General features: G+C 45.3%; 1 protein-coding gene across 1 annotated transcript in view; it reads left to right on the forward strand.

Moving 5' to 3' along the window:
* LOC125706472 (docking protein 4-like) overlaps positions 1-24550 on the forward strand; it is a 51471-nt gene that overhangs the window by 17351 nt on the left and 9570 nt on the right. Inside the window, exons 2-3 of the mRNA XM_048973189.1 lie at positions 9819-10068; positions 23190-23297. Of these exons, the coding sequence (XP_048829146.1) occupies positions 10003-10068; positions 23190-23297 (174 nt within the window). The 5' untranslated portion in view covers positions 9819-10002. The remainder of the gene's footprint in view (positions 1-9818; positions 10069-23189; positions 23298-24550) is intronic.

Raw genomic sequence — 24550 nt, forward strand, 5'->3', positions numbered from 1 at the left:
TTGGTACTTCAGTACTTTGGCATGGGACTTGAAACGCTTTCCTTCTCATTTCGTTAAGCAAATAGTCGTCTCTAAACACAGTGCAACCCCAATATTGAAAAAAGTTACTCAGAAAACAATGGTAAAGAAAGTTTTAAAAAAAAAAAAACGAATTGCGATCTGGCCAGAAAAACAGATACAACAAAAAGATCTGGATGGCATGACGAGAAATAAAAAAGTATTTTGTTTAATATACTAGGATGGGTTTAATATACTAGGGTGGGTTTAATATACTAGGATGGGTTTAATATACTAGGGTGGGTTTAATATACTAGGACAGCACACATGCGATGTGTTGTAAATGTACGTAATGTGACTCTGTTGTAAATATAGCAGTGTGATTTTGTTTTAAAAAATACTGGCGTATTTATAAATCAAAAAGGAGTTAATAAATTTCTCACAAACACATGTAGGAGTAATTTAAGATGAAAATGATTGCGATCGTCTGGGAGAACACATGCAGCGCTCATGCAGGAGCAGCGGAGGTAAACTTCAAACTGGTTTTTAAACATATATTAGATAATCTATAAAAGGAATGATATTTTTTTCTCTGTAACAGAGTGAAAACCTTTTAATCTTAAAACCTTAATCTAGCTTACTTGCGATGTAAGAATTGCATGTGCATAGAATTTGATGCTGGTATTAATATCACACATCATCCAGCCACATACTGTACTACAGCCATTTTTCTAATTCAGTACAAAATACTCCGCTTTGCATTGTGATGTGACATGGTCATTGTAACTTTCTCAAAGTGCCAAAGGTATGATACCTGGTACGGTGGAAAACTGCCCAAAGTGACTCACACACTTCACAGCAAGCAGTGACCTGCAGTGGTCCAATCTGCGTTGCTACTGGCCCAGTAAAAGACAGAACGTGGCCAGTATACACATTATGGCATTAAGACTCCCCAGTCCATATTCAGGAGGCGCAGGCCAAAATGCTTCCACTGAGTTCTGTACGTGTGGTTTGTACGAGGAGCTAAATTATCTTGCCAATGTATCTTCAGGGATCTGAGGTGAGCCTTATTTTAATGAAGACTTAAAACGTTTCGCCGCTGCCTGCTCCATTGAGGCTGTCTGACTGCTCCGTAGCTGCATGTCTGTGTACTATATTTAAACATAACTTGCTGTGTTTGTTTTATTTTCTGTAGCGTCTGTCATTTTTTGCATCAGCACAAGACGTTTTCATGTGTTCTGGTTATAAATATGCAGAACTTAAAATAGGAGCACGATACATTGATGGATCGATACCCTCACAGGTCGCTTCCTCCTGGAAACGTGCAAGTAGCTGCTAAAATATGGGAGATGTCAACATAAAGTGCCTTGATGGGGTTCTGGGTCTCCACATGGCACCTGAGCAGCATCACTGTGCCTTGGAATAGAATCAAAACACGTCCCAAACTCTGCAGGGTAGCTTGTGATGTGAAACTCTTTCCTCGGTGCTGGTTGAAACTGTTGGGTCTGGCTGTACGATTTCCCATAAGTGATCAGCGGGGCTGATAAGTGGGACAGCCATGACATATGGTTTGCATCTTCTTCATGTTCATCAAACCATTCCGTGACGCATTATCGATCTTGAAGGTTCCAGTTCCATCGGGATGGAGATACTTCATCGTAGGATGAACACAGTTTTTCAGAATGTAGTAGGTAATGACATTTACCTACAACTCAACGTCACAGAAGCTAGGAAAATACACGTCACCACAAACTAAAACACGTTGACCATATGCACATCTCTTACTTATTGATACTAACTGTCACAGACATACATATCTCAGTATACTGTTCTTTACAGCACTCTCAGAAGTTCATTTTAAGACGGTCAATATACCTGCTTGTGAAATTGCCTCTTCTGTACTTGAAACTGATGGTTAATATTTGCAGTCACATCATTCCCAGATGCATCTCCCTTGCCTTGCATGCCGAAACAATGCATGCAGAATCTTTCCTTCCCCATTTCACGCCAGAGCCTTTTGTCACACTAAGGTGTCTTAACCTGCCCCAACAATTAGGGTAGTGAAGGTAATAGGCAAATAATCCTGCCCAACATTATTATACATGATGATGGAATGTTAATTGCTTAATTAACACAGAGACCACATCTATGTGGAACCCTTTCAGTATACATTCACAATTTATAATTATAACATTCATAATATGTCTTCTATTTACTCCCATAATGTGGGGTCCAACATTTACAAGGTGTTTCCATATGACAGTTACCTGTAGAACAAACTCCAGTCCTGCACATTTTTGGGTTTCCCCTCATTTAATACACCTGATTCAACTTGTGCTAATTACCACACAGCTCTTGAGCTGAATCATTTGTGGTGGAACAGGAAAAGAACTAAGCTACACAGGGCTCCGCACTGTAGTTTGACACTCATGCTGTAGAACATTTGTGAAGGATACACCTGCAGAAGTTCTTCCAAGGATGGCCAGGTAAAGACAGATAACCACTGGGGTTTGGTGTTCAGGGTCAGGATGCAAGTCTAAGCAAAAATGCTCAGTAATTTAGCCTTGTATGCTTGGTGACACTGTAATATTTTAAAATTGGACATATTGCTTATCCACGAGGTCACATGAGGCCCTGTAGTCTTCCCCAGGCAATACAGGGCTCAAGGAAGGGCTACACCCTGGACTGGATGCTAACCCAGAATTATATTGTTGTTTTTTGAATGAGTATGTGCATCAATAGATGCTTTGGCCTCCAGGCTATAGCTGGTAGCTCTGTGTTTTCATTTGGCAAATGAATAGCACCTCTTCACAGATGCTTAAATATTTATTAGTGGAGATGTTGCCTTACGGTGATTTTACAGCATGTCTTGAGTAGGTCTTTGTCTGTCTGATGGGTGCAGGTGGTTTCCGTACATGGTGCCTCCACTTTGGTTGCTCTCTGCTTCCCCTCTCTTGCTCCGTATTCGTCCTTAGAGCTCTCTCTCCATTTGTTGGCGCGTCTTGCCTCCCCACCTCCTTTGGCGGCCTTGAGTGTTTGTTACCCTGCTCTGGCTGGTCGGCCTGGCTGACGGTCTGTTTTCCCGATAACTCTCTTTGTGCTAATGCGAGAGACAAATGCCCCGAGATGAATGGGGCCCTCGGCTCTGAGAAAACCCACGTGACGTCCTTGACCAGAGGTGCGAGTGAATGGCGTGCTTTTAATTAAAAGGGCCTTTTGCGCTTGTGATTTGCCGGAACCTTCCACGTATCTCCTCTGGTAAACGTTTGATGACAGAATAAAGCAGGACTGTGTGTGTCTCTCAGCCTGCTCGATTTATACTATTCAGCTCTTGTCCTTGGGAAAGGCTTTCAAGCTCCGGAGTCTTTGTTCCCGGCCCTTTTCTCTTCAGGAAAAACAAATTCAGGTTCGATATCAAAGGTCTCGCTGCGGTTCTGCATCATGTTTTGTTGTCCAGTGTCTCGCTATACGTTAGAGTTAAAAAAAGAAAAAGAAAAAAGTTATATATTCATTGATTTGAAAAGTTTAAATTCAACATTCTGCATTGTCTTATGGCTGCCTTTGCTCTCTTATTTAATGGCCCTTTTATTCAGCTCAGTTTACGCTCGGTACACCCGTCGATTTCAGATTTAATCCCCAGTTCCACAGCAGACAATTTCGATTCCAAATGCAATCTTCCCATTGATTTTGAATCAACATTTCTAATCCGGAATAGACGACAAATCAATGGGTCTGTTGGCTTCCAACTTATAATTACTTAATTAGTAGGAGACTGTGGGGCCACATTATTATCTGGAAGCCATTAAGGTGCTTGTAACTTTTGGGATATTCTTGATATCTTAACCTCTGAACTGCTTAAGTGGTCCTTCTTTAAACTGCTGTCTATAGAGATGCCTGTTTTGTACAGGGTCAGTTCTAACTCTGTATCCACCTACTAATCCTTAATTTATCCGGCTAACTCTAAATCCCATATGTATCCTGCCAGGTATCTCTGTATCTGCCCTTATAATACTGTATTTACTGTACTAACTTCGTCAACCATACTGTTAATGCTGTAGCCACCATGCTTGTAATATAAGCATCCTGCTACAAGCCTGGCCACTAGCTACCATCTGGCATTCGCTTTTCAGTACTGGTACCTCAGATGCCCTCTGCCACATATCTGTGGTAAACACCAGTGGTAATCTCATCTCGTATCTGTGCCTGTTCCTGCCTTTATCATCACCGGCAACGTCTCCGCCATCCTCGACATTAATCATAATTATTATCATCTACGTTCCCAGCAAGCACCAGAGCAGCGCTCTGTTAGGTCATGGACTGAGGGAACAGAAGGAGAGAGAGGAAGTGATAAGAAGCTGCTCTCTCCAGCTGATCTCCCACTTTGCTCCCGTTTTCCCTGGGGAATTATTACAGCATCTGAAGATTAATTGGGTGAGGGGGGGAGTTTGCTTTGGTGCACGTTGCCAGGAAGGCGTGAAGGAGGGGGCACAGGGGTTACTGAGGCCTTGTGGGATTCGGCACGGGCGCAGACACAGGGGCTGTTAATTTTGCTCCGAAAATTGCATCAAGATGCGAGAGAGAATTCGGTGAACTACAGCCCCTCCTTAAGAAGTGAAAATTAACCTTCGGAGTCAAAAAGAAATCTCAGCCTCATAACTCTTCTTAATTCACGTCGCCTCTCCTTTTTATTTATTTACCTGATTTAGTTTGATATGTATTCATTAGATTCCTTCACAGTGCAACTGTAGTTAATCCGTTTTGTACAGATGGATATATCACTGAAGTGATTCAGCTTAAGTAATTTTTATTGGTTCAAACATGTGCCCATACATGTGCCCCTACTTGAGATTCAGATCAGCGAATCAGCACTTCCTCCAGTCTGACGCATCCTGGTGAGCTGCATGCGCCGTTTGGTCTTCACTTTCACGTTTTCGTGAGCGGGCTGTGCACCAGCTGTTCACTGCCCTACCCCCAAGCCAGCAGCTGCCCCCCTCCCTCGCCTTCTCGTCTCGTTTAATGGCTTTCAGAATAAGATTTTTAAACTCTGTGGGCGTGAAGCTGTGCTCGAAGCAGAGACGATGCCCTTAATGTGCCGCGGATCTGCAGAGAAATAGGACCCTGCTTTTTATTTATTTATGAACAAACAGAAAATAAGAGGAGTGAGCACAAATGGGGGCTTTTATGTTGTGTCATCGCGAAGCCTTTCAAACGTCATTCGGCCCAGAATGAAATGGTCCATAAACACACAGACACCTGCCTAGTGTACCTGTCACTGTTGGGGCTTCGCATTGACTCACTGGAATTCAATGTATGATTCATAACTCTAACCTCAATAAAAGGCTGTAAAACATTTAAAAGTAGGTACCAAGCAAAAAAAAAGAAGTTTAGGTTTTTTGAGTGGACTGTGTTTAAAAAAAGGCATTTCAGCTTGTGTGGGTGACCTGATAAGGTCTGATTCTTCGCGGTGTTCCATCCCTATGGGGATATTTTGATATTTCTCCCAAAATTGCGCCCACAAGGTTAAGAACATGGACTCACTCTACTGCTGTGTCCACTGTGCTCACATCAGCCTCTAGATTTCACCCCCCCCCCCCACTCCTGGGGAATTAGTGTGAAGTGACTCATGAAATTGACCTAAAACTGACGATCGACCGCCTGTAGTTCCCTCTTTTCACTTGGAAATGAGGGGGGATGGATGGCTTGCCCTCTGCCGGGGTGGGGTGGCGGGGGACCCCACCTGACCTGTGATTTCCCAGGTAACGCCGAGCCGGCCGATTTGCTCCCGCCCCCTGTGAGATCGCCGGGTGTGCCGCCGATTCCCATGGACCCTGGATATGGTACCTTTCATTTGCTGTTGGCCCACAGGCAGGATGTGAACCTGTGTTGGATCCCCCGCAGGTGTAGATGGTGGCCTAGGAGAGGGCTGACAGCTGACTGGTTCCCATCTGTATGAATTATGGTCCCTTTATGCCCCCCATCTTAAAAACCCTGGAACTGATCCTGCTCCTCAAATCCAACTCAAGCAGGGCAGTTAGGTGGATGGTTCTGTTTCACCTCGGCTGTTAGAAATGGGCTGGAACCAGCTATGGACTATCAACCAAGAAGCTACACCCATGTTATAGGCATCACAACATGTGCCTGAAGGAGATGAGGCAGCACTGACACAGCATGGCCCTCAGATGGAGGCTCTGACTGTAGTCAATCCTTTTACGCTACGTCAGGTCTGCGTAGAGGGGGTCGCGCTGAGATAGTGAGCATATGAATCTTAACTGTGGGAGATCAATCAAATGCAGGACTTCCTGCAGGCAGACGGTCACATTTTATTTATGTATTAGATGTTTTTATCCAAAGCTATATTTGTTCTTTGAGAAATCAGGGCCAGTCAGTCCCCTGAGCAACTGGGGGGGGTTTAAGGGCCTTGCTCAAGGGCCCAGCAGTCACATCACTCCGCTGCCCCGGGGTTTGAACCAATGACCTTCCGATCACAAGCATGACAACCTAACCCGCTGAGCCACACAGCTACCCACAGATGGGGGTGCCTCTTCCCTCCTGCATTGTCTTCGTCTCTGTAATAGCTGTCCAGACATGCTGTGCATGGTAAGCTCAGATTCCCCTGCATTACTGGCTATAATGGAAGCAGGTATTACATTTAGCAATTTGGTGTGGAAATGTGATGCACAGGACAGTTGCATCTAGAGGGAATATCTGATAAAAAATGGATGGTGGAAGGAGGACAGGAACTACCCCCTCCGTTTTCTGTGAACAGTGCAGCCCGTGGGGCCATCTGCTTTTTTGTAAGAGGAGAACTTGCAGACTGTCTGACTCTGAGATGTGGCTGGGGAACTTTTCCTGATGGGTTAGTTTTGCTGGCAAACCATTGAACTTTGACCTTTGAGTCACAGGCTGGTGTCAGACGTTTTGTTTCCGACAGGGGTGGTCAGGACTTTTCCTACAGGAATGTCATTATATATGGCCGTGTTATTTTACATTGTTTTATATTTAATTAACCGTAATATAGTTTTTATTTGCTTCTTCCTTATAAATATTGGTTTATTTTGTTCTAACTAGTCTTTTAATTTCAATTCTGTTTAATTTCTGTATTATTTATGTACTCTTCTGTTTCCCTCCGGCTAATTAACCTCTCATGCCTAACAGGTAGGTTGTTAAATTTTCAGAATCCTGCTTATTTAGCCCTACGCCAGTAGATGTGGCTTAAATATGATTTTGTAGTGCAGCAATCTGTTGTCAAAATATTGCTGAGAACATGCTTAAGTTTACAGTACTGCCTCTTTTCAAAATGTGACGTTTTAGTTGGGTTAATAGATAAGCGTTCATCTTCTGGATGCAGTGTTTCAGTGACCTGCACTGTGGCCTCACATCTCCAGGGATGTGGCTTTGGCCTCCTGCTCCACACTCTGCCTGCGTACAGTTTGCACATATGGGTTCCCTCTTGTTTCTCTGGTTACCTCCCACAGTGCAAAAGCCTGTGATTTAGGCGGATTAGTGTCTCTGAAATACCCTGCATGTTCTGTGTTCATACTTTTTTTGAAGGACTGCGATCTGTCCATCCGGGCATCCTGCCTACCCTAACTCATGCCCAGTGCATTCTGGGATAGGTCCCAGTCTGACCATGAGCTCTGCTTTAGTTCAGTATTAACTAATAATAAATCACTTTCCGCACGGTCAATGTTTGTATGCCTTTCTGTTGGCAATAATAACCTTGGTTCAAAAGGCTTTTTTTTTTGTAAACCACCTTGGTTTATTAATGTTCTGCCATCTTGCTTTCAGTCCCCTTAAATGTCTCGACACCAGATAAACGTTGATAGTTGCACTCGGGCCCAATCCTTTAATCTTCCATTCAGATATTTAACAAAGCGCTGTGATATTAGACAGGGGACAGTTCTGGAATATCAAGGGTGAAAAGGGTGTTTTTTTCCCTCATGTCCATTTATGCGAATGATTACGGCTGAATGTGAAGCATGTAAATGAATCATTCATTCACTGTCTTTGAAAGGCAACATCTAATGCTTATTGATCATAAAACGGTCAGGTGGAACATGGGAACTGCTACTGAATAGATGCATCTGAAGGCTTCCGAGCTGGAATTATCTCTCCTTTTTCTGTTTTTTTGTGTTTGGGTTGGGGCCCGTATGCATATCACATCGTGTGGCCCCGCTTCACCTCATCAATCACTTTCCTCCTCTCCCTTCAGGGGCCCGAACAGAAAGGATGAGAGGATCTCTATTGATAAGTGCATTTCGCTCTCACTCTCCTCTCCATCTCGAAAGCAATTTGTTTTTAGACGTCCTGGACTCTCACCTCACTCTGCGTGGCGATCTAACTAACCGCAGGCTTCGTGGTCGTTCCATGGCTCTGTCTGCCGGCCAGGCCATGTGACGAGACCCAAACCCACAATTAATATGGCGCGCGGATGTGTCTCTGTCATTGACACCCCTGACCCGTTTCCCTCTCTGACGTCACTTAGGTTGAGCAAGGCCACCAGGCAATGGTTTGCTAAGGCGGGGTCAGGTCAGGTCAGGTCAAGGGGAAAGCCGGGCAGCTCGAGGCCTTCGGCTGTGGAATAACCCTGGGCTGCTTGCTGACTTTCACACGTGTGTGTGACGCATTGGACAGGCGTGTGATGTGTTTAGAACGATGTGTGTTGTGCAGCAAGGCTGATGACTCGATGATGGATTTCCTGGGAAGGAGAGGTCGTGCAAGGTAGTGATGTCTCGTTCTCAGCTTTGACGTTCTTCATGTGACATGTATGACAGGCTATTATTTCAGGTTTCTGTCAGAATGATTTATGAAAAATCTAATGGCTACATTGGGCTACAGTTCTGGGTCCTGTTCTTGCATTAAGGTGACTTTCAAAAAGGTTTGGTGTGGATATATAACAGTCATTGGGGAAGATGGTGGCACAGGAGGTAGTGCTCTCGTTCGGCAACCAGAGGGTTGCAGGTTCAAGCCCTGGTTCCTCCTGACCCCCCATCAAAGTGTCCTTGAGCAAGACACTGAACCCCAAATTGCTCCCGGTGAGCAGGTTGGCATCTTGCATGGCAGCCTCCGCCACCGGTGTGTGAATGAGTGTGTGGATGGGTGAATGTGAGGCATGAAATGTAAAGCGCTTTGAGTACTCATAGGAGTAGAAAAGCGCTATATTAATGCAGTCCATTTACCATTTACCATTTCCTCCTGTTCTAATCTTGTGAAATCTCTCGTCTTTTTAGTGGCCTGCTTGTGGGTGAACCGGCTGTCGGATCAGTTGATCATATGCCGAGTTACTTACCCTTTACTGATCATTCATGTTCCCAAATGTACGTTGCTTGGTTTATGACACACACAAACTTGGCGTCCCCATTGAAGCTGCTTCGGAGTTACCAGGATGTCAAACTGGTGTGGGCATTTGGGTGTGTTGGGAGGGCACCAGTGCTCAATTTGTTTCGGAGGTCTTGGAGGATTGCCTGGTGGGCATTTGTCGACTGTAGTGGGGGTGGGAGGGTGCAATCTGTTTGGGTGGGCACTGCCTACCCCCTGTTCAACCATAGCCACACCCCTGCTTTGGAGCTACAGTGAAATCCTAAAAGCCTTGCTTTGCCCGTGAAGTGAGTTTTGAATATCTCAATTAGTGACCAGTCCTGTCATTTAACTGGGAAATCTGCATGCCAGTAACTGACCTTGCAACATTTCTAGGGAGGGGTAACGCTGTCTACATGGAAAATAAATAGTGTGCTGAAATATCCTGGGGGGGTTTATCAGCCTCTCTCCCGCCTTCCTTTTTGAATAATGGTTTTATGTCTTCATTTTTCTCCCGTCCACAGAGCCTGAAGTATAGCCATGGAGAGAGAGTAGAAGACGCTTTGGTGGCTGGAAGCGATTGAGGAGGAGAGCAGCAACATCGAGGACGCCCCTGGCAACAGGAGGGGCCGGGTAGGGACGACCTCGCCTCGGACAGAGGGACTGGATGACCCCCCCTGCTGGCCGGCCCCAGCGGCTCTCGCAGAGATGGCTTCCAACTTCAATGACATCGTCAAGCAGGGCTACGTGCGCATGCGCAGCAGGAAATTAGGGGTGAGTCCCACAGCCGGGAGCACGGACGGCACAAGGTGGAGAGGAGATGGCGACGAGTGCGTCGGCGATGACAGCGTGACGCTGTAAACTAGCGGATTTGTTCGCGTCAGGCCTTGGGAAATCCCGGCTTATCCCTGCAAGTTCTGCCAACAGCAACAGATTTTGGGGAGCTTAAGGGGGGGGTTACCCCCCACCACAGTGCTACTCTGCCTCCCGTCATCTGCTTACCTTCGGCCTGGTCTGCAGCTCCGTCTCAGGTGCTTGTGGGCAGATGTCTCAGGGGTTTGGGTCACTCACCTCCAAGACTGAGCAGCTGTGCAACCGTAGTGGAGGATGCTAAACAACGCTAAGCTAAGCTTCCCTGTGCATTTAGCCTGTGTCCTCATGCTAGAGTGGAATTGGCTACTGTTGGAAGCTGCCTCAGTATTTATGCACTGTTACTATATAGCAGACACCCACAATCTTGATTAGCCATCTCACCCCTTCCTTCTTCTCGGATTAATGTTTAACGGGGAAAGATGGAGAGGTTAATTTTTGCTAATCAGCAGAGGGTCCAATTATCTCGTTGTCTTTTGCAGCATCAGCGCCCCCCCCCCACCCCAATTTCTCCCTCCTGTCGATTGCTCTGCTCTTGCTTGTACTGACCTGCAGATAAGTTTGACCTTTAAGCACCCCCCCCTCCCAGTGCACCTCCTCCTGCCATTAGCTGCTTGGAGGAGACAGGGCAGTCAGCAGGACCTGCCCTGGTGTGCATCGTGCACTGCTCTCTGGAGAGTAAACACTGCAGAACACCTGAGTATGCTTCAGGCCTCATTTGTACTCTGCTGACTCTCCCCGCACACCTTCCTCCCGCCCTCCCTTCCTCCTTTCCTCCCCTTATAACTCCCTCTCACTGTCTTTTTCTTCTCTGCCTCTCTCTCTCTCTCTCTCTCTCTCTCACTCCCTCTCTTTCACCTCTCCTCCACTCCTTACTCTCCACGCTACAGCAGCTGAATTAAAATCAGACTTGTGCGGCTTTTGTTGAATAACAAATGCCAACTGCCAATTACAATTACTGCCAGAGTCAATAATATTATTCTATTCAAATTGATTTCATTTATATAGCGCCTTTCACAAGTCAAGTGTATTTATAAAGTATATAAAACCAAAGTGTTAACCAAAGTGCTGTACAATATATCAGGAGATATACGAGAACACATCAGAAAGTGAAAAAAGAGACACATCAATGCTAAAAATGAGAAAAATAACAGTTTCATCACAGTTTATCTACGAGTACAAGTCTGATTCAGTCTTGACTTAAAGGTACAGAGTGAATGTGCAGACCCGATGTACATTGGCAGGCTTTTCCACCAGGTTGGCACGGTAACCGCAAAAGCACAATCACCTTTGGTCTTCGACTGGCTGTGTGAAATGGCCAAAAAGGGGTGATTGGAGGACTTCAGGGAACTAAGGAGTGTGTGACAATCCATTATTGCCTAATTTGTGCAAAATGGTTTATGAAACAGGGAAAGGGATACAGGGAAAGAATGCTGTAGTAAGTTCTAAAGACTAACCTAATGTCAAGACCCTCGTGGTGCGATTGAGCTTTATACCTTTGCAACCTCGCGCTTACCAGTGTGTGCATGGAGAAGAGCATCCCGCGGCTTATCTTGTGAGACAGCAGCTCTCCTCCTGTTTCCGTGGACAGACGTAGCCGGACTGGTTTGTTGTGTAATTCACAGCTGTCTCGCGCTCGCCAGTTGTGCTGAGCGGAGGTCTCCCAGCTGCGGCGGTCCACGGTTAACGAGTCAGCAGTGTGGGAGGGGCACTCCTATTTTTGTGTCTCTTACCAGTGAAAGTATGCATGTGACTTCAATGATGTAACCTATTTAAAGGGATTTTGCCTTTTATTAAGCTCACAGTCTGTCTAGTTAACATACTTCTTTATTTTCATACTTGGCTCATCTCACTGTTAGGGCTGTGCTGACATCCATGGAAGAACATTTCACTGCGGAGGACCAGACCTCCGACAGACCCCCTGTTTTTGATTAGTGTACAGATCAGCGGATGCCTGACTGTCCCTGGATGGGGAGGCCTGGAGGGGGCGCACCGCTCTCGCTGATAATGAAAAAAGTCTTTATGCCACACTTCACTTTTAATAATAGCACATGGATGGGAGCTAAGGGAGAGACTGGATGAGTCAGTTCTAACAAGCCTGCCCCCCCGGTGTCTGAGACGGGAGACCCTCTCTGGTGATTTAGCCCCCCCCCCCCGTGTCCATACAGGCCCCTCCCAGTTTCTTTGCAGGCCTGTATGCCCCTCCCCCTTCCATGCAGGCCTGCCCCCCACGGTGTCTGAGACGGGAGGCCCTCTCTGGTATTTTAGCCCCCCCCGTGTCCATACAGCCCCCTCACAGTTTCTTTGCAGGCCTGTCTGCCCCTCCCCCTTCCAGGCAGGCCTATCCCCCTTGGTGTCTCAGACAGAAGGCCCCCTCTGGTGGTTTAGCCCCCCCCCCCATGTCTATACAAACCCCTCCCAGTTTTTTTGCAGGCCTGTCTGCCCCTCCTCCTTCCAAGCAGGCCTACCCCCCTTTGGTGTCTCAGACAGAAGGCCCCCTCTGGTGGTTTAGCCCCCCCCCCCCTTGTCCATACAGGCCCCCTCTGTTTCTGTACAGGCCTGTCCGCCCCTCCTCCTTCCATGCAGGCCTGCCCCCCACGGTGTCTCAGACAGAAGGCCCCCTCTGGTGGTTTAGCCCCCCCCCCCCCTTTATCCATACAGGCCCCCTCTGTTTCTGTGCAGGCCTGTCCGCCCCTCCTCCTTCCATGCAGGCCTGCCCCCTTCTGTTTGTTTTTTTCTTGTGACTATGTAATGCTCTATCTGTCCACTATGGCTCTTGCTGGTGCCGGTGGGTCGCCATGCCTGTTGAATCACATCCTACCTGGATTCCTGCCCATGTGCCCTCTGATCCATCCCAGCACAACCTCTACCCCCACCCACTGTGGCCCTATATGACCACCTTCCACAGACTCCTTTCGATTACTTCTTTCCACGGGCTTCTCCAATCAGGGGAGGCTAATTATCTCACCCCTCACCCGCCTCCTCATACTCCTCCAGAGGTTAAATTAAACCAAGAACCCAATTGCTCTAATTAGAGCTTTACTTAACATTTGATTCATGCCTTTATTCTGTTTTGGAGCCTCACCCGGCTCCCTGCTAATTGTCCAGTTAGGCTTTTCTTCTCAGTTCTGGCTTATCGGGAGGAATGGAGATGAGCTGTGGGGAAGGAGGAGGAGGAGGACCATGCATTACTGAAAGTGGTCTGTTACGATAAAGAGCTATAGCAAGACTAAGACAAAAAAAACATAATTAAAGCAGCTCTGTGTGGGATTGTCATTCTCTATGGGGCACGGAAGCCTTGGTTTCCTGTTGCATTGTGGGGCGGATGACAGCTCTGCATTCTTTTGTGTTTGTTTGTTTTCAGTATCTTCATGGGACAAACAGAGGTGGGTGGTACTGCTTTGTGTTTGGTCTCTGTGTCATGACTGACAAGAGGGGGGGGGTGATTATACCATCTCATTGCCTCCCATGGTCATCTTAGCGGGTTTTTGTTTAATAAGCAACCCCGATCAGCCATTTAGGAATCCAACACCGGCCCTCAGTATCCAAGATTACCGTTATGGATTAGCAGCATACTATTGGCTGATCAGCGTCCCACCTCCCAGGGGGATGGAGAGAGAGGGAGGGAGGGAGGGGGAGAGAGAGAGAGAGAGAGAGAGAGAGAGAGAGAGTTCCACCTCCTCTGTCATTCACCTATTCAGAACAAACCATTGGCTAATGATATGGTTCACATCTGTGTTTCATTTACGGTCTTTTGCCGTCCACCTTAACAAAAATCCTAGAATCGTTGGAATGAAGCTGAGAGTATGAGAGAGTGCAAAGAGGTGAAAGTCAGATGGCTTTCGTTCTGAGGTGCGATGGAGCCTCAGACTCCCAGTGGCTGCAGCCCCCCTCTCTTCTCACACAAATTGGCTGTTTTTTCTCCCCTGTCTCACAACAACCCTCCCAAACTCCCCCCCCCCCCCCCGCAGCCTGCTTGTATGCACCCAGGTGGACCTGATTTCCAGCTCCCGTTAAATACAGTGCTTAGCAATCCCTGGTGCATCTCTCCCCCCGCCCCCATCCCCATAGAACTAGTTCATTAACGTGTCGAGGTGCCTTCCTGCCAGGGCTGCGGATCACTGAACTGCAGCGCTTAGCACTGCAGGTGGAAGCCGTCCACGGCGGCCTGCCTCAACTTGCTCTTTTTTTGCTTGTGTTGTGTGCAGTGTCGCTAAAGACAAGATGGCTGAGCCACTAATTTATAGCTTCTGGAGGCTGATTGGCTTAAACATGCTTAAAATCAATTATTTATTTTGTACCTGCTGGGTGTCCATTTCTAGACATTCAGAACATTTACTTTAAACAGCTTGTTTTTCACTTGGATGTATAACACAAAACATCCGGTGTTATTCTGTTACATAGAAATATCTTTATGTATAATTTTAATATTCATCCTTCCATCTTATCCTGGTCATGGTCATGGTCATAGGGGGGGGGGGGTGGAGCCTATTCCAGGCACAAGGCTGGGTAGACCTTAGACGGCATGCCAGTCTGCCACAGGGCGTTTTTGGGTCGTGTCCCACCAGTTGAGAACCACTTCCCTTTTGACATTTTAGAGGTACTAATTAATCTTGTGGGAGGACACCCATGCAACAAGGGTAGAACATGCAACCCCCACACACACAGGGTGGAAGTTAGGGGTGAGAGGCAGTAGTGTTACCCATAATCCCACTGTGCCACCTATAAGGTCAATATAACTCTTGCAGTTCCATTTTTGGAGACCATGAAGGATTTTTTTTTATCCTCAGAGGCTTCAGTCTGCTTTGTGGGTCCTTCTTATCCCAGGAAACACCTGTGCCAATGGAAATCATCAGTGAAGACACTTTAATATTAGATGGAGGACATTGGCTTGATTTGTGAGTAACTCTAAGGTCTCTCCATTTCTGCCGTTCAAAATCCCTTTGAAATTCATAGAGCTGTTTCTCCTGGAGAAGGGTCGTTTCATCATCATTTGTCCCTCACACAATGGGTGTTGAGTCTCCAGAGAGGCTTTCAGAGTCATTCCTCTTCCACATTAAATCACCTGTCCACGTTTGCTGACAGAGAAATATTTAACCATAGGAAATGAAACAAAAGGCGAGAAGGAATGGTGTGACTCGAGACTGAAAATGAAGTGGTGCTTCAGAAAGTGGTCCTGTGAAGGAGACTGTTCCAGATGGGAGCTGAGAGCTTCAGACTAGAAAGCTACTGCAGGTTGAGCTGGGGTCTCCACTAAGCATCATGGCTGCTGTAGCTTCGAGACGCCGACCTGCCCTTCGTGAGCCCGTCATCAGCAGTGCCCCCCGAGGGTGCCTCTCAGTTTGGTGCCAGCTGTAGAGTTTAAGCAGAGCAGTGAAGATCAGACAGTGAACATCGTGACTCCAGATAGCCGTGCTTGCTGTAAATATGGTGTTGACATATCAATCTGTTATTGAATTGGAAGCAAGTAGAAAAATTGATTTCCTCCCTTTCTCATATTATCGCCGCTGCAGCTGGGGTGGGTTTTTGGCAAACAATCTGACCTTCAACCCTCCTTGGTGTTTCTAGTGCTCCCTCTCTGCGCCCTACCTTCTGTCTCATTCTCTTTCTCCCCCCCCATCCCCCCCCCGCCCTTCACTCTGTCGACCTACGCCTGGCTACCCGCTGTACAGTGCCCACTAATCTACAGAACACGTGTAGGGACATGGTCGTCGAGTTCCCACATGTATTTTCACAGTAACTTAGTCATCGTGGCTGGCAGAGCTGACAGATGTGCTTTGGCTGTAGTGTGGTCATCGCCGGGGTGATTCTGGTCATCGCCGGGGTGATTGTGGTCATCGCCGGGGTGATTCTGGTCATCGCCGGGGTGATTCTGGTCATCGCCGGGGTGATTCTCGTCATCGCCGGGGTGATTTTGGAACCTTGTTGGCCTCTTCTCACACCAGGCTTTTGCCTCCATTCTAACCTCCTTGGTTTTACTTACAGCCCTAATTCTGCAGTGACTGTGAAATCTGCTTCAAATCCGGCTCTTTTGACAGGAGGCTCCCAGGGGAGCAGATTCATGTAAAAAGTTAAATATTTATGACCAAGTGGGAGTGGGTTGGGGGGGAGGGGGTGCTGGTGGGTGTTGGTTGACCCATCAGTCAGGCTCCAGAGAGCAAATGGGAAAGGTGGATGACAGTAGGTTTGGTTAAAACCCCCCAGGTATCTGAGCGGGGGCTAGTCAATTCCCTCCAGTCTGAAAGTGACAGTCTACTGCAACAAAGGCGGTAGAATTGGATATGTAGCAATGATTTTTTTTTCTGCTCTTAATGGTGTGTTTATGTTACAGAGCATGTCAAAACAAGGAGGTGTGAAATGATGTGCGCTCCTCTGTTTTTAACATAAACAGTCACACATCGATATATGCTACAGTGGCCTTCTTTGTGGGCTCTTCATTCAATGAAGTGCCGTTTGGCCCTAATCTCCTGGGAGGGGCCAAGCATACCCAATCAATCACTGTAGATATGCAGTTAAATGATCTAGTAATTTTGAATAGCTAGTCAGGCTTTGCCCAACGACTTAAACCAACCGCATTCAGCTCTGGAGACACCGCCCTTAAAGGCCACATCTCCTCTCGACATCATTACTGCTCCTTAGTGCAGCTTTTCCAACCAGCAAAAACAGGCTCAGCAAGCATAACCACCCTACATTAATTCTGATTTGCAGGGTCATTTATTGAATATAAAGATGAATTTGCTGTACTGGGTCTTACTCCGGATATGTGACTCTCAGCACGGCATGTGTCGGTGAAGGCTGGAGTGAGAGGAGACTGGCCTGAGCTGGGCTTGTTACGGGATGTTGATTGGAAACCTCAGTTTTTATGTTTCATGCAGAGAAATAGTGTTTATATGCTGGCTCGCGTCTGCTACATTTCTGGTGATCATACGGTGTGGGGCATACCTGCATCAGCGCCTCCCAAGGTGACATTTTGTCTGGTGGCCCAGAATTCTTTGCTACGCCCTTGACCAGTACTGAAAGGCAATAGCGATGGTTATTATAGTATATTAAATGAAAGGAAGACTCTGATGGGTTTTTTCGCCTTGATGGATGAGCTCGCAGTTCCAGTATTTACCTTTTGTCCAGCAGTTGTTACTTGAAGACTGATAGCGAGCAGAGAGATCCACAGTTAAACTGCTGAGAAACAGGGTCTAGGTTGGATGAGCTAAAGACACACATCAGCAGGATTCTGTGACTGAAGTAGGAGACGTTGTTGCTCCTTAGAGCGAAAAAGCTGTTTTAACATTGTTTTAAAACTTCCCTGGAGCTTAAACAGAGGGTATTTAATTATGATTATTCAGAGTGTTATACAGTTTAATGCAGCTGTTGCTACACATTCGGTTTTTTCCGCGAAATAAACACTTAGCTAAACCAAGAGAAGGAGGCCTCTCTGCAGTATTGTGGGAACCTTCCGGGCCGTTTGCGTTGCTGTTTGCCGCGGTCTTGCCTCCTTTTCGGCGCACTTACAGGGCCACGTCCAAAATGCCAAGGTCTTCAGTCCTTTGCAGCAGGAGTGTTGAATCAGCAGGAGACTAATTGGTTTGACTTTATCAGCCTCCACCTCCCCTCTGTGCACTCAGTCACATCCCTCCAAAAATGGCAAAAAGGGAAAGTGCTCCGTGGGACGACCTCAGAGCCTCAGAACAATCCGCATCGCCTTTGCAAAACTAACTCGTATGCTGCCCCCCCACCTCCCACTCCACACACGCAGCACTGCTCATTATCAGTTATTTCGGTGTTCAACATACTGTTTAACCTGAAGCAATGTTCACACATGAATATTTCTGAAGCCATGGTGATGAATGTTCCGCTAAAGAGAACTATGTCCTTCTTGCACTAGAAATGGTGACCTTTTTTTTAACTGGATCATTAACTTTTCCAAAGGTTCTCCCAGTCACAGCACAAAACAGCTCAGCGTTGTTTCCTGTGCTCTGCCGGTCTCTTTGCACGGAAGCCCTGTGCTGCAGGAGTTCTAAATGATGGCTGCCCAACCTGTATTTGATTGTCAGGAATGTAGCTTTTACCATTGTTAGCTTAACTAGCTGGTAAGAGTTGGAATTATTTCAGTAATGTTTATTATAGAAAACATTATTTTTCTCTCTGTGTTTCAGGGCTGTTGGTATAGCCTGCATGCTATTCGCATGTAAAACCATATTTGTTCATAAGGTTTTACGTTGCTGGTATAGAATTTCTGATAAATTGGATAAAAAAGATGTCTCTGGAAACAGTTTGAAGAAATGATGATCTGTACAGTATGTACACCCTGAAGCCCGTTTGTGTACTTTTGGGCCTTGGGCAGATGGGTGTGACTGGCACTCAGAAAGCTCTCTCCTGGAGAGACCCCCCCCCCCCCCCCCACTTTCTATCATGTTCTTTCAGTTTGTGAGTGAGAAACAGTGAGAGAGACTGTTTTTCGTGGGTTTCATGCCCAAGTTGACACCTGCAGTGTTTCCGGACTTTATTTCAGTCTCTCCGTTCCCTGGAGATGACGATCTATCAGCGTTTCATTTTATGGGACCAAAACGACTGGCTTTGATGTGCAGTCAATCGGTGTTTCCTAGATCGATGGAGTGTTTTGTTCCGGTGTCCGTTGTGGAGTAACCTGGAGTGGAATTTAGATAATGGGACGTATTTCTCTTAATATACAGACAACTGAAAACACCATATATATTGAAAAGATGTAGATGGAAAAGAAGTGAAGCATTAAAGAGGATATCCTCTGCTTGTGGGGATGTATCTGCTCTCACATTGTGTTCCCAGCTGACGTCGCTGGCCAAGAATATCGAGGCATGATTATAATGCTATGCAGTTCTTCTGTCTTGTTAGCCAGACTAACAGGTGGTGCGAGGAGAGAAGCAGGGGAACACAGTGTTGGTTAAGGCAGACAAACAGGATACTGGCTTGTCACTCTAGGGCTTCGAAAGACAGTCAGCACTATATGCACAGCGACGTAGAAGAAGTCCTGTTGTGTCGCCCATAATGAACCAGTCTGGTATTATGAATGATGGTCAGCAGTGCATTGTGGGAGTTGTGTTTTATACTACTTAACTGTGTGTTCCTATCTTAATGCCTCTTGTGGCACCGTCTGTGTGAGTCACAAGACACAGATCCTTGAAAATTCTTCAAATTGTGTGGCTCCTTAAAAAAAAGCCATAATCCAGACATGTGAGACCCTTAAAAATCAGATATATACTCTCAGTAATATGTTTGTTGGTTCTACTTTTCTATTGCCATACACCCTGTTGTGAGAAGACTGTATTTACGAGTCTTAATTATAAATCGAAAATTACGGGCTACCAGCGTTAATGAGAGCCTTCCCCAGGTGGCTGCCGCCATGATGATCAGCTCCTTCTCCTTGGTCTCCTCAAGCTCTGGGGAAACTACAGGTTTACTTACTATTCTGTACAAACACCAGGCTCAGCAGAAAGGTATGATTGCAAGGAAAGAAGAAGAGGGGGAACGGGAAGGGATTCAGCAACAGACACGGACTACAGCTTGTTTATCCTACAAAACACACACACACACACAAAGGTTTGTAATTATAGCTTCGTGGGGACTCTCCATTGATGTCTATGGGAAAATCTCCCAACATGGCGACCTTAACCCCTAACCAGCCCTAACCTTATATTTTGTTTGGTTACTTATGGATGAGACTTTTGACATGTTTAGTTTTTTGATTGTATTCACAAATCTTTCTGGGGACCTGAACTGAACTTTGATGTGCAGTCAAACTGAGTTTTTATAAAGCATCAAAATAAAAGGTTTTTATCACATTGTGAGGACATTTGATCCCATCAATGTAATATGTACATAACCCACACAGACTCACAGACATACACACACACACACATGAGCACGCGCGCGCACACACACACACACACACACAAACAAAACAAAAATGTAGCATTTATATATTGTAATCCTATAAAATGAAGTGCAGGTGAGCGAGACATCCTGTCATCCTGATCACAGCTATTAATGATACTGCATTCAGTATAATAAGGAGGTTCAAAGGATGAAATTATATTAGCGCTTCAGACTAATTCATTATCTCTGGGTATTACTGCTCTTCATTAAATCATCTGGCACACAATAAACAGTCTAGTAAAATGAGGGCAAGATATGTTGTTTTCTTCTGCATGGGGCCAGTGCTGCGCTCCGTGTGTGAGCTCTCAGGATCCAAATTACATATGCAGTAAATGTCATTTAAGGATGGGCTTTACTGCTCTTCCTGTGAGATTTTAAATGCGGATCTCTTTAGTCAACAAAATGTTTCCAGTGTTATTTGATCATTTGATCCTGATCTGCTGAAAACTCCGTGTTTTGAGCTGGTCTGTTTCAAATATCATCAGTTTCACAAATTACTGGCTAAGATTTGTTTTGGTTTGTTTTGTTTTGTTTCGTTTTCCTGGTGGTTTGTTTACTTCTGTCTCTGTCTGGTTACTGTGGCAGTCGTGCTTCTGTCTGTGTTCTGATTCCTCCAGCTTTTAGGGTCCTCAGGAGCATGGGAACCCCTGGCTTTACACATGGTGTGTGTCTGAGCTCTCCCCACGGGGACCGAGACACTAAAGGGTGAACCGCTCCAGGAGAAAGACTGCTTGCAGACACTTGACCGGGAGGTAGAGGTTGTCCAGGTTTCCTGGGCAACAAGAACCCTGCTAGTGCAGGCCAGGATAAATGTAAATAGAAGAGAATGATCTTTCATCTTAAACAAGAAATAGCCCAAAAGTTCAGCAGGGCCACAGAACTCTAAAACAATTGTGTCTCCACAGCAACGGGGTGTCTGCCGGTGTCCTCGGGATGGATTTCTCATTACTCCTGCTAGACAGCTTGTGTGTACGCATTTTTTCTCCAATAACTTATGCACGGTAAAATTGTCCTGTATGCAATATTCAGGTGTCAGGGCAAATGGTTCTCTCTGCTGCTTTCTCTGCCTCACTCACCTCTGCACCTCTCTCTTGCTTGCAAAACCCAATTTAGATGACAGAGAATTGTAGCCCTCAACCAGTGAACTGTCAATTTGAAGGTCAACCGAACCATTGGGCCAAAAATGATATTCAGCAATAATAAGTGAAATGAATTAATGAGAACCCTGTAAATTATAAATTAGTTCCTTTTCTGTGGTTCAGTTTCTCTCTAGCTGTGGAGGGTAGCAGCGCAGTACTGGGCCGGTCCTTCTCACCCCTGTGTATGCAGAGCAAAGAGTTGAATTATGATCATTCTTTTATTCAGATGTTATGGATTTCATGGTGAAATTTACCCTCTATTGTTGGTCGATCCTCTCGTGAGGCTGCACTTTCTGAAATGCGTGCATATGTCTCATTCTGATATCTGTACCTCACGAGAACAAAGATCAGATTAGTTCGGAAGGTGGTATTTCCTGTCACACTTTATGGTTGAGAAGTAGCAGGGCAGGGTGATTTTTGATGCCTTTAAACTTTGGTGCTGAAATAGACTTTTATGAATGCCATGGGGTGCAAAAAGAACATGCAAGTGCATTCTCTAAACCTTCCCTTGAATCTAATTTTAGGCCTATTATGAGAAGACCCAGTGCACTGGAAAATTACCTTAATGTTTGGTAAAGTTGCACCTAATAATAATAATAAGTCATGATATCATTAAAAGCAGGCGGTGTCACGATGTCTCTATGTTTAGTCTTTCTCTGATAAATTAAGAACCATTTGTGGTGTAAAGTGCTTTTACTTTAAATTTCCTTATTATTATTATTATGTATATTCATCATGTACACTGTAGTATAGATACAGATTTTAAACAGTTTCACTCTGATGCCTTGGAACCTGGTGTATTTGTAACAGTAAAATTGGGATTTTTTTTGTGTTTGAGTTTGTTTGGAGAGCAGCTTTACTTGGTTAAGGACACATTTTTAATCCCTATGTGTACTAAGACTTTTGGGTATTAGGAAGCACAGTTTTTCAGACAAACCAATGGACCAGCCACATTTATTTTTTTTATATTTTAGTAACACTGTACTTAAATCACCTATTCATAAAGCATTATAAACATGGCTATAAATATCTATAAAAAGGCATAACACATTATAGCCATGTTTATTATCCATTGTGAATGCTCTATGAAGCTCTTATCTATAATGCACTGTAATTACCTTTATAATGCATTATAATGGCTTATATTGACCATTATAATGCATTAGGAAGGTACCTATAAAGTATTATGATGACTGCCTTCACTGGTACCAGTAATTTTCATTTATTGCTTATGTAATATATTATTTGTAATTTTGTTGTCTCTTTTATTGCTTGAAATATCATGTTTGCCACTTATTCCCTGCAGTGCCAGAGCTTCCCTTTCACTGTATTTTTAGCCCCAAAAATGCCTGCGCTGTTCTGTGAAATCTCTCCAGTCGTTCCTCAGTTCAGTGTCACCTTTCTGCTTGCTTTGGTTACACCTTTTGCCATGTCCCTGATCTGGCAGCAGGAGCCTGTACTGCAGTGAGTGTCGTACCATGAGAAGTACGGCACGCAGCACAGCTTTTCAGCTCCATGAGATAAATGTGCAAATGCCACGTGAGAATGAATGATGTGCAAGAAAGAGTCCATGCAGACTGACAGTCCCAAACGAACTCAATGCCTTTCTGGTACCTATAAAACATTTTCTTGTATGCCTGCATGATTTAATCATTGAATGTAGTAACAAGCTGGAAACGGAATCCCCTGAGAGTGGATGGATCTAGATTTGTGTGTTAATAATCAATAAAAGAGGCGAACTGAGGAATTATGCTGCTAAAGACCCCAAGAGTATCTCATCATTGAATCGTTAAATCTCTCAGCTGTAACATGTTAAATGGGTACAAATGTTTGTGTATTCGTTTAATCACAAAGGCTGATTGTGTGAGTACACTTACGATGGATAATCACTGGTTTCGCATTTACTGCATGTTTTTTAATGCGATGCTGGCAGAGGGATAAACCGTCTAAAGATATGCCTGGTGTGTCTCCCGTCACCAGATCTATCGCCGCTGCTGGCTGGTGTTTAAGAAGTCCTCGAGTAAAGGCCCCCGGCGCCTGGAGAAATACCCCGACGAGAAGTCGGCCTACATCCGGGCCTGCCCTAAGGTACGCTGTGGTTCCGCTCGAACATGAACATCCAGATTGATGTTTAGCTGTAATCCAGCCAGGGTCATTACCATTAACGAGAACCGATGTTAAAACTATACGAAAACATGTTTGTAAACTGAAATAAAACAATTTACAAAATAAATATTTTAAAACTACAGCTAAACAAAAACTATAAATATTGCTTCTGAAACGAATTGAATTAGAAAAAAACACTTTCTTTAGCAAAAGAAATGTTTTGTTTACCTTTTTTTACCGTAAATAAGACCTGGAACAGGTTTTGCCTGGTTTGAGGACATTAGCACATAGTGTGCGCTGCATATTCATATAGGATTTTCAGACACATAAAACACCTATACAACTTTCAACCTATCTGTAGAAATAAAATTCCAACAAGTAAAATATGTAAAAGCTCAATAGAAATTCACCCATATTCTGTAACCCGCTTGGCCTATTCAGGGTTGGGGGGGGGGGGGGGGGGCTGGTACCTATCCTAGAGGCTACAGACACCAAGCAGGGAACAACCTGGGATGGGGCACCAACCCGTGGCAGGGCAAACTCACAGCCCACTCATGCACACATACGGGCAGTTTGGTAGCTACAGTCAGCCTCAGCATGTTTTTGCACTGTAGGGGGAAACCGGAGGAAACCCCACGACGACACGGGGAGAACATGCAAACTCCACACGCATGGGGCCCTGGCACAGACTTCAGTCCCGGTCCCAGTGGTGTGAGGCTACAGTGCTAACCACTGTACCACTGTGCTGCCCCATAATAAAAATATCTCATTAAAATAATAACTAATAAAACCACATGGGACACTAACTAAAACTACACTGCATTTCAAATTAAAACTAAAAATAATGTTAAACTAAAAACTAAATTAAAAAATCAAGATTTGGAATAAATGAATAGGCAAAGCTGAATTTCTTGGTTATGTATGTAGAGCAGATGGATAGAAGACTCTGGAAATTCATTATAATTACATATTTTGTTAGCCAACATTTTCAAAGTACATTTGCATCCGCCCTCATGTTAATAATATAATGGCTAGCCAGTTATTCCCATTCTGACAATCCAGTACTCTGATTATACAGTGACTGACAAGGGAATACAGTTTGCAGCTGGAGAATGTGAACTGTGTGTATCGTTGCAGTAGGGGGTGCGTGTTTTTAGTGATTCGCCTGGAAATGGGGCTTAGCAGGTCGTGAGGTGGGTCTGCAGAACGAAGGTGAGGTTGGAGGGCCTGTGTGT

Source organism: Brienomyrus brachyistius, chromosome 13, assembly GCF_023856365.1.
Source record: "Brienomyrus brachyistius isolate T26 chromosome 13, BBRACH_0.4, whole genome shotgun sequence".
In the NCBI taxonomy this organism is placed as follows: Eukaryota; Metazoa; Chordata; class Actinopteri; order Osteoglossiformes; family Mormyridae; genus Brienomyrus; species Brienomyrus brachyistius.